We start from the raw sequence: 14,560 nt of genomic DNA, 5'->3' as shown, positions 1-14,560 counted from the left end.
GGGCGAGGCCCGCGCCGGGATCTGGGCGGAGCAGCGGTCCGGGCTGGGAGCACCACGGCGGGCGAGCGGGGCTGGGCGTCCCGGGCTCGGGCGGGGGCCGGGCCAGGACTCGGGGCCGGAGAGGCGGAAGGTCTGTACGCGCCCCGTAGCGAGTGCTAAGCAGCTCCCCCGAGGCCTCGAGCCCCCGAGCCGCCGGCGCCATGGCCTCGGAGCTGCTGGGGTTTTGCAACTGGAGCACCCTGGGCGTGTGCGCGGCGCTGAAGCTGCCTCAGATCTCCGCCCTGCTGGCGGCGCGCAGCGCGCGGGGCCTCAGCCTCCCGAGTTTACTGCTGGAGCTGGCGGGGTAAGGACCGGGGTGGCGGCGGGGGCGGCCCTTCCTCCCTCGCCCCTGGCCTGCGGGAGCCCAGGGAGCCCCCCGCGTAAATAAGTAGGGGCGGGGGGAGCGGGGCGGAGAGTGACTAGGAAGGGCGCTTCCCCGGGCCACTCGCTTCCCGTTTATTTGTTGCCCATCAGCAAATGGTGGTAACGAATTGACGGTACAGGCCCATTTTACAGATGTGATAACTGACACCCAGCTGAATCATTACTCCTTCCGCCTCTCTTAGTGACAAAACCAACCATCGGTCTTTGAGCAGGGCCGCTGGCAACCGGAGGCTCTCCTAGTCACCTGCCGCGAGAACGTTTAGATCAACAATGGACGCATATATCACAATGGGGGTCCCGTAAGATTCAAATGGAGCTGAGAAATTTCTGTCACCTGGTGACCTCTTAGCCGCTTACTGTCACAGCACACCCTACGGGTTTGTGGTGCTGCTGGTGTAAACAAACGTGCTATCAGTCGTATGAAAGTACAGCACACACAATTACAGGTGTAGGCTGAACCAGCTAGGTTTACGGAAACACCAGTACATTCGCCGAAGGACGGACCAGCCTAAGGATGATGCATTGCTCAGTATCCCTCTCCTTAAGTGGTGCTTGACTACGTCACCCTGAATCCACGCCCTACCATCACTCCCTGTCTCAGAACTCGGTTTCCTCACCTGTAAAATGAGGGGTTGAACATTTTTAAGGACCTGTGGCTTTTAAAAGCTCCACATTTGCGGGTGGGGTGGGAGGATTCGGAGAATGGAATGCTTTTTGGAAGCTGCGGAGGAGGGGGGCTGGATTCGGTGATTGAAGGGTGGGTGGGACTCAGGCAGAGAGGAACCAGGGTCTCTCGTAGAGCATGCTCATCCATCAGAATCCGGAGTGGGTGCCCAGACTGAATATTTGGACCTAAACACAATCGCAGTTATGAAACTTGGCTGGGAAGACTCAAATTAGTGGGAAAACCTGGCACGTGCAATCCGGCGGTCTAGCCCCTCATCCTCTCTGCTTAGCTCTTCCCCAGCCCAGGCCCCCCACTTATCTCCTGGGGGGCTCTGAGGGCCGGCCCTCCGCAGAAGCGCTCCGGTGAAGGGGCCCAGTTTGTTGACCTCGGGATCTGGGGCAAGAAAGAAGCCACAGGAGAGGGAGGGAGTCAGAGGAGACCTGGGGGTGTGGTAGGAATGAGGAGCTCGACCTTCCCGGCACCTGCCCCAGGCCCCACGCAGTGAGAAGCTTGGTGCCAAAGGCTTCACCAACAAGAGGGTGTGTGACCCCTCACGAGTTTGTGAATGACTGCAACATTGGGGCCCCCAGGCTGGATGGCGAGGATTGGAGAGTAGAGACGGGCCCCAGAGGATGGGGGATACCCGTTTGGCTGGAAGTGGCTGGCCAGCAGTGGCCTCAGTGTTGGCCGGGACGGGATGAGGGGCAGAGAAGACGGGGCTGGCCCGTGCAGGGTGAAGGGAAGACCAGCATGTCTGTAGAGTCTGGAGTCTGCCCACCACACCCTACCACTCCTCCCAGAGGTAAGAGGCGAGGTCTTGGCCTTCATCCTGCTGTGTCACCTAAAACTTGAACAGTTTGCCTTAGCAAAAACCAGCCCTCTGGTGGTGGAATGTGGCTTCCCTGGACCAGAGAGCCTGGAAGTTGGGAGGGAGGCGGCCTGTCTAAGGGTTGTTCTGCAGGGCTTAGTGTGCAAGTGCAGACGGGGGTCACGAAGAATGATGCCCTTGCAAGGACTGGGCACTGAGGGGACCTCCGGAGCTGGGAGGGGGGTCGGGGGGGAGAGGGGAAGGGTGCGGGGACCGACCAAGGGAGGTGCTCCCTGCCAGGCAGCTGCTATGCTCTTCCTGGAACAGGTGTCCAGGGCAGGTTTCCCGTTTGGGGGACAGGCAGACCTGGGCCTGGAAGCCCCAGTCTCTTCTAATCCAGCGGGTTGCCCTTTGCAAAAATCGTTTGTAAGTGACCATCCTAAGGGACCTGACAGAGATCGTGTGTATTATCTCCAGAGCCCAGCCAGTACTGATGCTCCCCAAATAGTGGAGATGATTCAACTTACATTGCATCCTTTTTGTTCTCAGCCTTCCTCCTTGACTTCTGCAGGTTCCAGCCACCAGTTCTGAGGTTTTGCAGACAAGCCTGTACTCTCGGGTGAGGCCGGCCTCCCTTGTTGGGTGTCGGGTCAGCCCCAGTTCATGTGTGCCCTCTCTCCCCCCAGGTTCCTGGTGTTTCTCCGGTACCAGTGTTACTATGAGTACCCACTGCTGACCTACCTGGAGTACCCCATTCTCATCGCACAAGGTAACCGAGCTCTTCGTGCCCAGGGTGGCCCTGCGGGTCCCTCCTCCCTCTCACTCCAAGCCTTTCCCTGCAGATGTCATCCTCCTGCTCTGTGTGTTCCATTTCAACGGGAACGTGTACCGGGCAGTGCCATACATCGCCCTGTATCCTTTCGCCATTGGAGAGTCGGGGATGGGACCAGGGTGCTGCTTTTGTTAATAGTACGTATTATTCAGCAGGGCCCTTTACCAATTAAACTAAGAAGAATCCCAAATGCAAGACTTCATTGAGCGAATATATCTCTACAGCCCAGAGTTGTCCTTGTGCGTTCCTGCTTGGTGGTCTCCCCTCCGAGACCAAGGTGCCCCCCCAGGGGCCAGACAGGCCACATTAAGACCTTACTGCTGGGCATGCTGAGTGGCAGAAGCACCCCTGCTAAGAGCGACATTGTCCAGGGAAATGTCTTTATTCTCTAGGGAAAGGGAGACATTTCTTCCTTCCCTGAAAATGTCCCCAAAGTATTTAAGTTGAAGTGATGAGAATGTCTGGCATTGAACACAGTGTTGCTAACACACTTGGTCAGCCTGCTCCCTTACTGCCTGTTTGTGGGAGGGTGTGAGCTCATGAGGCTTTAGGAGAGTCTCAGTGGGGTCTGGTCATCACACAGACATGTCCCCACGGCCTGGCTTTCATTTTAGCTCTTCGTAAAAACTACTTTATCGCTAGTTGAACTTCACACTCCTTAGAAGTGCGAAGAAGAAGGAGGGTGCTGTCAGGGCTGAGCGCCTGGAGGGTGTGGGTGCAGAGCGGTCTCACCGGGTGCTGACTAGGTTGCTAGGAGTTAGTCTCCTGGCTTTTAGCACAGGGCATTGTCTGTTTCAGTCCCTTCATTTCAATAATGTTATTAATTAGAATTACAGCAACCTGTTGGGTCCCTACGATGAGCCACAAGGCATTGAGGAGGTAGACAGGACAGGGAATGTTAAGTCCATGTTGCAGATACGCAAACCAGGGTCGGGAGATGGAAAGAGACTTGTTGAAGGTGACAGCAGAGGCTCCTGGCCCCCCCCTCACTGCCTGGCCGTTTCCTCTCCTGTGTGGGCTTCTGCTTCTCTAGCTGGGCTCTCTATTCCTGCAACATCACTGAGCTTGATAAAACGCAGATATCATTCCTCCTGTCTGCCAGGATTGCTCTCCCCATTAGATCCTTTTTACACAGGAGTTAGTGGGAAAGGGGTAGTCAGGAAGGTTGCGTGTGACACCAATTTTGCAGGATATGCCTACTTTATAATGTTGGACCTCTCTCATCAAGAGCTTATCTTTCGACATTGCATTGGAGATGTCTACATGGTTGGGAATTAAGCCAGAAATTAAAATCATTTGGAATGTTCCCAACCCTAGGAACAGTTTGTGAACACAGGGTTCAATTGTAATTTTCTTGCATAATCTGCTTCTGTTCTTTTGGACTCCTAGCAAGCGTTCACTTGAAACTGTTTTTGTCTGTTCCAAATCTGACAAGTTCTAGCAGAGCCGCTCCCGATTCCCCACTTGGCTCATCTGTATAACCTCTGTGGTCTGGGTGTATTTCCATGGGCACTGGCGGGGCGGGGGGAGGGAAAGGGGAGAAAGGGGGAGGGCGGGGTTGGCGCTGCCAATCAGGCCACTTCCTTAGCACTTGGTAAGATTTGTGACGTCTTGGTTCCTCCTCACCCTGCAGAAGTGGGTCATAGACCTGGCCATGGTAAGTATGAAAAGAGTGTGTGAGATAGTCTGGCATTCTTCTCCCCATGCCACTGCCCTGCAAAGAACTTGATAGATCAGGTGTTTAACCTGCTCAGTTTTCAGCTGTACCAAGACAATGGGAAGAAAATACAGTGCTCTCCAAATAGTAAGTCATTCTCACTTAAATGTATGGCAACTATTTTCACTTCCTTTTTGGGGGGCCATAGAGAACCTGATTGGGGAGGTAGATAACGGTAGTAGAATGAAGAACTGAGTGTAAGTTAAAGAGCTTCCTGTCTGGTTAATAATTACATATTGGTTACCTACTCATTATTTTTCTAGGTTTGTTCTCCCAAACGTTTTTGTCCATGTTGGGAAACATAAGCCCTGTACTTTTTTTCCTGCCTTGGTTAAGAGCCCATAATCCCCATGCTGTGAGAATAGGATTCTGATAGTGGGTCAGGAAGCATTAGAGCCTAGGTCTTCTCTCCATGGTGACAGAAGTGGACGTTTCCACCCAATGAGAAACGGAGGAGGACTAATTGGTGGTCACAAGTAACTGCCTGCCACATCCAACTTAGGAATTTCACCCCCTTCTTCCCCAAAATCTTGTCTGTGACCCTTTCTTGGAAAGTGGTCTTCACATTGTTACGTTTCAACAGTGTGACATTTGGAGAGCAAATAAGTAGGGTTACAATACTAACAATGAATAATATTTGAGTATAAGTATTAAACTAAGTATTTAAGTGTAAGTATTTAGTAGAGTTCCAAATATTGCACAGGACATACTTATGCAAAAAATGATTTGTTGTGGATCTGAAATTCAGATTTGACTGGGTGCCCTATATTTTTATTTGGTACATTGGGCCACCCTACAAAAACATCCCTAGGATCTCAGTAGCTGCTCCTGCTGGTTGAGTCTGTGCAGCTCTGGCAGTTTGGTGTGATGAGGCTGACAGCAGCAGGAGCTTTGACGCCCAAGGACGTCATTCCCAGATGACGGAGACACAGGCTCTGCAAGAACCAGGTCCAGAGGTCAAAGGCTGCAGTGGTTTTGTTTCTTTGGTGCCCTTCTCAGTGAATGCTCTGTTCAAACCACACACTGATGTTCTAATAGTTCATAGAATGGAGTTTTCTTCTCCCCTCACCCAGCAAAGACTATTGCTGTCCCCAAGTGTTTTCTGGTGCCTATTGCATGGCCGGCACTGGGACCTTGGGGACAAGGTGCTGGCTTGAGGGTCCTAAGGCCACAGTGAGGAGAAAGAGCTTCAGAGCTCACACAGGGCGGAAACCCCAAGGACCCCACAGGGAACGGTGCTGCTTGAATTTGTGAAAAACCCAAGTTACGGAAGGTTTATGGTCCTGTCGCTTTCAAAAGCAAGTACCAGTGCAGACCGAGAAATCCTTTCCACAGAAGCCCTAAACTGCTTTCATGGTTAAGTTGGTAATTCACACACTCATAGTTTATTCACAGAAGGATGGGATTACAGTGCTTAAAAGTGATCTCCCCAGCGGTCTAAGCACCCTGTCCTCCCCAGTCCTGTTCCACGGTGGGTCTCAGGAAAACCTAGCCCTCTACAGCTGAGCGGCCTTGGTTATGCCCCCAAAGGAACGCCCTCATGATTCCGACGATGGCTTTTACCAGGAGGACGAATCTGGTGGCGTATCTAGCAGGCAAAGTTAGCATAGTCTGCCGAAACGTGGCCCTGTGCCCTGACATGCGTGGACGGAGCGTGTGCTCACTTCCTGCTTTGCCCACCCTCCACCCGCCCTGACTCCTGCCGCCCATGCTGACCCTGTTCCTGTCTGGTCATCCTCTCCATCCCTCCTCAGTCTGCTCAGATCGCCCAGACGGCACCAGAGCCACCTCCTCGCAGGTCTCCAGCTCGGGGTCAGTCACCCGAGCCAGCTGTGCCCAGCTCCCAGTGTGACCCGTCTTGGAGCCGACCACAGGCCTGACCACAGGCCTGACCACAGGCACTTGCTTGTCCAGCTCGCCCCTTCTCCCCTCCCCTGTTACCCTGTGTTCACCTCTGTCATTCCGTTTGCCAAGTTGCTTTGTTGTTAGGGGTTTAGTCATTCAGCAAGCACTCACTGAGTGACAGCCATGTGGCAGCACTGTTCCAGGTGCTGGGGACCCAGCAGAGCACAGGACAAGTGCGCCCCTCATGGCGCTGCGTTCTGGGCGACAGAAGATAAGCGAGCTGCTCTGTCAAGGACCCCAGCCACTTCTTTCTCGCTAAAGCCAGTCAGTGGCCGTTCTCTTTCCTCATCTTAGCACCTCTGTAGCATTTGACACCGTAGAGAAGATTCCTCCATGAATCACTCTGTTCACTCGGCGTCCGTCTGGGACACCTCACCGCCTGGTGTCCCTTCATCTGGTCCTCCCGTGTCGCTGCCGGTTCCTCATCTCCCAACTTCTTCAGTGAGAGGCTCCAGCACACTCTGCTGACGACATTCCACACGGGCATCTCCCGCGGCACATGGCCGCCAGCCCTGCCCTGTCTTCCCGCAAACCCACCCCTGTGCAGCTTTATCTCAGTTAACAGCCAGAAACCCTGGAGCTTGGAACCACTCTGGACATTTTCTCACATCCCACAGCCAGTTCCTCAGCAAATCCTGTCAGCGTTACCTTCAGAATCGATCCAGAATCTGAACACTTCTCAGCTCCTCCCTTTCTGCCTGCCTGGCACCCACCTTCCCCCTGGCCTCCCTGGGGTCTCTACTCAACCTGCCAGCTGACGTGGGTGTTTCAGCTGAGGGAGAGGCTGGAAGATGGCAGGGCTGGCCGCTGCTCAGGTGGGGCCTGCTGTGCGCCGTGGCTGGCCAAGGGGTGACCTCTTTCCTGGCAGGGGCACCAAGGGTCTGGGTCATCACCACATGCGGGGACTCCTTACAGGAGCCAGGAACTCTGAGCCCACGTGCCTCAGCTTGCTGCTTTGAGTTTACAAGCATGTCAGTTCAAAGCAGCGTGGTTTTCCCCAGGCTCTAAAACACAATAAACTCTACATCTCTCTTTTTTTTATTGGCAGGTGGGGGTAAATAGGTCTTTGTGGCCAAGCAGTGACTTTCTTACTGTCAACTTCAAACTACCTGCAGGCCCTTTAGCTACTCACTGAACAGTGGAGCTGGTGGGTTATAAACACACGTCTCACTGTTGCATTTTTTCCACTAAACATGGGTTTTGCCCTTGTACAAATTGGTTGTTACTTGACTTGAAAATTGGGCATCAAAAGCGCTTTCAGTAAGTACCTGGTGCTCTTCTGCTTTCTTACTTAAGGGACGCCTACCTTTTGTGTTTTATCTGCACACAGAATTTATGTACTTTCATCAGTGCGGCCAGTAAGTTCGCTCAGCTCCAGTACCTGTGGAAGACCAGGGACTCGGGCGCCGTGAGCGCTCTCACTTGGAGCCTCGCTTCCTACACCTGTGCGGGTAAGAACAAAACTCTAATGCTGGGGTGATCTTTGCGGGCACCCAGTGCCTACCCAGGAGAGTGCATTAACTCGGTGTCCAAGTGTCAGAGCCCCCCCCCCCAGCTTTAATCCTTTCCAAATAGCTATTCAGATAGAACTGCCTAGTGTGTCCATATTTACAAGGCTGACTGAATGCAGACGACTCTCCTTTTTCTGCAAGAGCCATACATACTCCAGCTGCCAGAAAAAGTGAAAGCACACCTTTCATCGCAAATCTGGTCTAATATTAATAACAGTCCTCTCTTGTTCTTTGAAAAACATCGCGAGGATGATTATATTGAATCCACTAACTTGTTTTAAAAATTTGAATCTTTATGCTATAACAGATTAAAGAGATGCAAATCAAACATTGGCTTTTCAGAATGAATATTATTTGCACCAGTGGGCTTTTTCTAGTCATAGTTTGGTCTCAACTTTAGAATTTCCACCTTTCATTTGGATTCTTGCAGGAATTACCTAAAATACATATATGTTATATTTAGGTGGAAACACTTTAAAATTTCAGAGCTGTCACATTAGATTTACTAGTTTTAAATATGTTAAATTGTATTCGTTCATGTTTCTTTATCTTAAGGGCCATTTCTCCATCTGGGGTTGCTGGTAGGAGTATGTATATACTCTAACTTCTGGAACTGCTAATTAGATGTTACTTCTTAGCTCCCTAATTTTATCTTCAGGTATTTTAATCTTTAAATGTTGCTTATTACGTTTTTTAAAGGAGATCTTGGGAACTTGTAACTGGAGACCGTGTATTGCATTTCAATCTATTTTGTGTGGCATTCTGCTTAATAAGTACTTAAATATTTGTTGAATACATGACAAATGGAGGACTGATTTTATGGGGGGAAAATGAACTGGTTTTAAACCCAGCTTCCCTTTGGTTGATAGGCTAACAGCTTCAGCACTGACTTAGAAAGGAATGAAATGTGCCTTTTAGCACCGACCCTAATTGCCTTTGGTCACTGTTGCCCAGTTCACCTTGGAGCAGGAACTAGCGTGTAGCATTTATTAAAAGTCTTGTTAAGAGTTTGCTTGAAAATCCTTAGTTGGCCCATCTTCCTAATAGATGGAATCACTCCATCTCTTTAAACCACCCCCCCATTTAAATTGCTGATGTAATCAACAACCATTTACAAGGCACCTGTGTGTAAATCCTTGGGTTATCAAAATTGGTAACAAAACATTTGATAAGATTTGGTCTCTGCCTTTCAGGGGCTTTGTTTAGTTAGAAGCTAAGACCAGAAATCTACTGTGTCAATATATGCTAAGCGCAAAGCTTATTAGGCAGAGGGAGAGCTTTGTATGGGTTGGTTTTGGGTTAGGAAAGATACCCCTTGTAGGTAGTGGTGTTCTCTAAGTCTCAAGTCACATGTGTCAGTTTAAACTGTCACTGCAATTTCCTAAGTGTTTACTTAGTGAAGTGCCATACCAGAAAAAATGAATTCAAGTTTTAACTAGATCCTTAGGAAAATCATACCCTTTTCTGGGCCTCGATCTCCTTTTTTTATAAAATAATGGGGGGGGGTAGAGTTCAGTGATTTAAAAACATTGTTTTTGGGTAGTGGTAACCTAACCAGAAGCTCAATATGTACATGAGATTTTCAGAAGTTGCTTTGGGGTGGGGGGGAAGGGTGGGGGTTGGCACACAGTGGCGGGGGGGCAAGGGGGGGGGCTCAGGTTTCCCTGGGCAGCACTGAATTCCCTTCCAGGAATGGCTTCTGCTCTTATGACCAACTTCAAAACCACTCGGCTAGGAAGCATGGCTGGCTTTGATATGTTTTATGAAATACGGTACTATTTAGTATTCCTAACTAACAAAATCTTTCAAGAATCGTTAGCATATATTCCTGTATTTACGTTAGCTAAATACCAAAATGTCTGAGTTGATATTTATTGCCGAAAATTTTCTTTTACAGCAAGAATAGTAACAACTTTAATGACTACCAATGATCTTACAAGTAAGCAAAATCTTTTTCTGCCCACTTCCTTTTTAAATTTTGTGCCACTTGTGCCTCCTTCATTTGTAAATTGTCCTGGGGTTTAACGCATCAACTGGACTCCATTGGACTATAAAGTTAAGAGGCCCAGGTCTTCATCTGTCACCATTTGTGGGATTAAGCACCTACTTTTGTAGATGCCAGAGAGTACGCACAAGGGTCAATTCCTGTCTTCGTGCGGCTTCCACTCCAGCAGTGGAAATGGACAGTGAAGTAATCACACAATTAACTATTGAAAAATACTGTGAAACCAGGGGAAATGGACAGTGAAATAACCACACAATTAACTATTGAAAAATTCTGTGAAATGTGTTTTGAAAGAGGATGGGATGAGCCACCTAATGGGCACCTGGCCTAAGTGGAGGGAGCTGGGAAGATGAGTTTAAAGAAGACAGATCTGGAGAAGGTGGGGAAGACTGTTACAAGGAACAGCATGTGTGAAGGTCGTGAGCAAAGAGGATGCAAGGCTTGGCCTCGGAGAATACCAGACCTGGAGTGAGCGCGTGGGGAGTGAGTCTGAGGACGGGAGGGCAGGTGCTGAGGCCGCATGGCCTGGAACTTCACAGAATTGCCCACAACAGTGCCATGCTTTTGAAAGCTGCGAAGTGACATCGTCATTTGGCTCCGTGTCCTTGTTGTTTTTTACAAAGGGATACTGTGATGGAGGAGAAAATAAAATACTTGGGTTAACCCAAAAAGAATGTAGGAATTCCTTAGGCTGAGTTTTCAACTCCCAAATCGATCATATAAAAAGTTTTTGGAAAATGATTAAAACAGATGGGGTGGTGCCATCTATGAACACAAACTATGTCCCTGGCCCAGAGACCCTTTACATGAGCTAATTATTATTTGAGAAATATTGCTGCAGAACGTCCCTTCCCGGAGGTGGTAGTTTGGAGGTGGTAGCTGACTCTGTCAGCTCTGAGGGGAGGATTAAAAGTGTTCTGGTCAAAGCATAAACTTGGTTCAAGTGGGGAAAGAGAAAGGAGATGGCTTGAGTCTTCTCCACAGAACTTGAATTCTCTGCATGGAAAGGAAAGGAGAGTCAAAGCATAATTAAACAACAAAACAAACCTACTTATTGAAAAGTAAGTTTAACAAATTGAGAATGTTCTAATTGTGATTTGTGTCTAAGCTGTTCCCGAAAGTGATCAGTATATCTGGAGACAACGTTTCAACAACAGTTTAGCTAATATCTTACAAGTGTTTTACAACCAGGAAGATACATTAAATCTCATAAACCTTATTTACCAGGAGTGTTGCTCAAGTCATTACTTTTTTTTATGGTTACCTCAATATAAAATAGGCTTTGACGTTTGCGCCAGTTTTTCAGAACGCATTGTACCACCTTTGGAATGTTCTGAGACACCACTCACTACGTGCGACTTAAAAATGAGTAAAGGGATTTTAAAAAGTTATAATATTCCTTGTCAGCTAGAGCCAGATTCCTCCAAATTAAACATTTAAGATAAAGTCAGGCCAAGTGGCCAGTGGTAGTCATGGTAGGAAGATCATTTTTCCAGAAATATTTGGAACCAAAGTTGTTCAAAAGTTCTCATGATCCATAGTTCTAAGTTTCAGTTTTGGGGTGTGAAACTTTATTTAGCCTACTTAGAGCAGGAGGTGATTGTTTTACAATGTGAAAACAGTATTTTTTAATATGTATTTTTTTCTTTCCTTTTAACTGATTTCAGTTCTTATACGTTTTGTGATCATGCTGGCTTTAAATATCTGGGTAACAGCTACAGTACTTCGCTACCGGAAGACCATTTTCAAGGGTGAATGATGGACGTACTCTACATGATGGATGTACAATGATGGATAGATGGATTTCGAATCACTGAACCAAAGGAAAGCTCGTTGTTAAATCAAGGTCTTTTATCAATTTATCCAAACATTTCAGAACTTTGAAGCCAAAGGTATTTGAGACTTGAAAGAGCCACTTAAACTTGTTTAAAAATGGTTTCCCTCCCCCTTTCTCCACCCCCTTCGTTAGGTTAAGTTAGGGCTGAGAAGGCTGGGGATTGGTGGAGTTTGTCCACGCCCATTTTGAGGTCGCTGTCACCCTCCAAGTCCTCATGAAGTTCTCTCCGACAAGCCAACTAGAGATAGTTTTTTTCAGCTTTCAGAATCTTTTAAGAAATAAATGCTTTCCACGGCACAAATGAACATGGAGGGGAATTTTGCTCCAAGTGGCAGGTAGAATTGTAATAAATTACTCAGTTCACTTTCTGGGACTGTTTAATTGCAACACAGAAGTAACAGGATGGCCTCATTGTATCAGAACCTCCTTAGGTTATACAAGTACATCAGAGCAAGACAAATGTAACTGGCCTGAGTTCCTATACCAAAGTAGTCGGTTAGCTTCACACTGTGCCTTTAAGTAACTCCTAGCAAAACGTACTACTGGATGCATCTGGGTGACGAGTCATCCCAGTGAATGTTCTGATTCAAGCACAAGGCTGCCATTTTTATAAGGGCCACATCTATACAACTACCGTTATTAGAATTAGGTTCAAATACAGCTGACTTGGACTGTTTTGTGCATTGAAAACATATGTAGTAAAGGGTATTGCTGAGTTCTGCCAAGTTCTTACGGATTTTAGTCTCATTATACTATCATGTTCTAAACATAAGATTACCAGACAGTGCACCTTCAGATAAAAGTTTATAAACTCCAACATTTAAAAACTCTCTTCCCCCTTATAATTGAATGGCATTATTTTGGCATATGCAGTAAGTAAAGGATGTTTATTAGAGAATATTTTAATTCCTATGTAAATAAACTTGAATATCTTGAACTCTGCTTGCTGTGTCTTAACACTGTTTTAATGTGATTAGTTTTAAGTTATGTAAAGTGCAGTTTTTAAAATACAAACTGGTTAATTCTTTCAGAACTGCTTGGGACCAGCATCTATCTAAACATAAATAATATATCATTCATTCTGTTGTTTTTAAAATCACAGTGGTCATTTTTTAAAAATCCAAGTAAATCTTTTCTCATATGCAGTTACAATCTAACTATCAGTGTAAATACAACTATGTGATTTTTAGTCCAACACTTTATTTAAATATACTTTTTTTATTAGTACTTTGTCATTGATTAAAGCAACTCCTTTAAGAATACACTATCTTAAAGAGTTCTGTGTTTTTCTTTGGGAGGGAAGGGAACAAATATTTGAGTTATTCCAGGTATTCTACATACATTACCATATTTAATCCCACAACAATCCTGTAACTAAACAAACTTCATTTTACAGATGAAAACACTGAGGCTCGGAGTGAATAACCTGTCCCAAATCAGATAGCCAGTAAGTATCCTTGCAAAGAATCCAGATTGCCGAAGTAATGCTTTCTAGAAAACCACCTGTCAGCACACTATTTCTGACAGAATAGGCACCCTGCCTCTATCCTCAACATGTACAGATATTGTAGGTTTGCATGCTCCTTAAAATACCACAATCATATCAGAGACTGACAGATTCCTAGTTGAAATTCTGTTTTGTATTTCTCCGTGGCAGTGACAGGGCGGAAGATTCTCACAAGCCTGTAACCTTAGTTATGACTTACTTGCTATACCCACCTTCTATACCTGTCTTTTAGGGAAAGCAAATTTGGGGCATAAATTTCAGGAGGTTGCGGCATTCCAGTATTTCACAGGAAAAGTATGAAAATGCTTCTGTCTTAATTTCTTTTATTTATTTAATATAAAAAGCAGGCATAAAATACAATTACATTACTACAAAGACGCAACAAATTAAAAGAAAAAAGAAAAGCCAGGGGGATCTGATACGATTTGTGTTCCAAGGGGACAGCCGATCAGGTATTTATGATTATCGAAACCATGCAGTTCGTAACTTATTGCAGTGCCAACACAACTCATTATCATGGAGAAGGGAATCAAGGAGACGCCCCAGCATAATACTCAGCGCTGTCATACATACAGTGCTTATCTTCAAAGTGCTTTGCAAGGCAGCGGTGCTGTCTTCACAACAGGGAAGCTGAAGCCTCATTCCCAGGGAGGAGTCAGCAGCAGTGTCAACACAACACAGACTGAGAAACTCAGGAGTGACTTGCTCTCATCAGATTTTTCTAAGCATGTTTCAGCAAGGAAATATAGTGTCTAAATTTCTCTGTCTTACACCGGAATCCTATAAAAATAGATTAACAATAGCAGCATAACTTCTTAAATTGTGGTTTGGCAACCCAGAGCACTTAAGTATCTACAGATCAACATGCAGAGGAGATCCTTCAGAGCCAGACTCCTGTAACTCCAGCATAGGTTAGTTTTAAAAACACCTTTATTTTAGATTTATTGATGCACTTATCCTTTAGAGCTCAGCATTTTAGACTTTCAGATAGATTTTTTAAAAGTTCTTGCTCCTAGACAGCATTTAAAAAAAATTATTTTCAAAAATTCACTATACACTAATTTTCAACAGTAATATCGGCACCAGTTTTCCTTCTTCTTCTGTCTCGCTATCCCCGTAAGAGTGAAAAATCCAACTAAGAAACATCCCGGTATTCACTACTTCTTAGCTCTCAAAAGGAGGTATTTATGGCTCTAGGAGAAATCAGGTGTGAAGAAATAAGTAACTTTTGGTCTTACATTTATCTTGGAAGCTTTGGAGCCACACAAAAGAGAAGCTGGCACAAAATCAGGTTGTGAGACCAAGTAGATATCATATTTAATGAGAATCGGGACGAGGACATCTGGGC

The 14,560-nt window shown here is 46.6% G+C and overlaps 1 protein-coding gene across 1 annotated transcript; it reads left to right on the top strand.

Moving 5' to 3' along the window:
- On the top strand, window positions 1-12,972 carry SLC66A3 (solute carrier family 66 member 3). The gene is made up of 7 exons (XM_081068699.1): window positions 1-343; window positions 2,585-2,667; window positions 2,741-2,810; window positions 4,330-4,387; window positions 7,683-7,803; window positions 9,761-9,802; window positions 11,536-12,972. The coding sequence occupies exons 1-7, from the start codon at window positions 201-203 to the stop codon at window positions 11,625-11,627; spliced, it is 609 nt and encodes a 202-aa protein (XP_080924825.1). The 5' UTR covers window positions 1-200; the 3' UTR covers window positions 11,628-12,972.
- The last annotated feature ends 1,588 nt before the right edge of the window (window positions 12,973-14,560 follow it).

The sequence above is a fragment of the Rhinolophus hipposideros genome, assembly GCF_964194185.1.
Source record: "Rhinolophus hipposideros genome assembly, chromosome: 12".
NCBI classification, from domain to species: Eukaryota; Metazoa; Chordata; class Mammalia; order Chiroptera; family Rhinolophidae; genus Rhinolophus; species Rhinolophus hipposideros.
The sequence above is the reverse complement of the archived record's forward strand: the minus strand, read 5'-3'. Positions and strand labels throughout refer to the sequence as shown.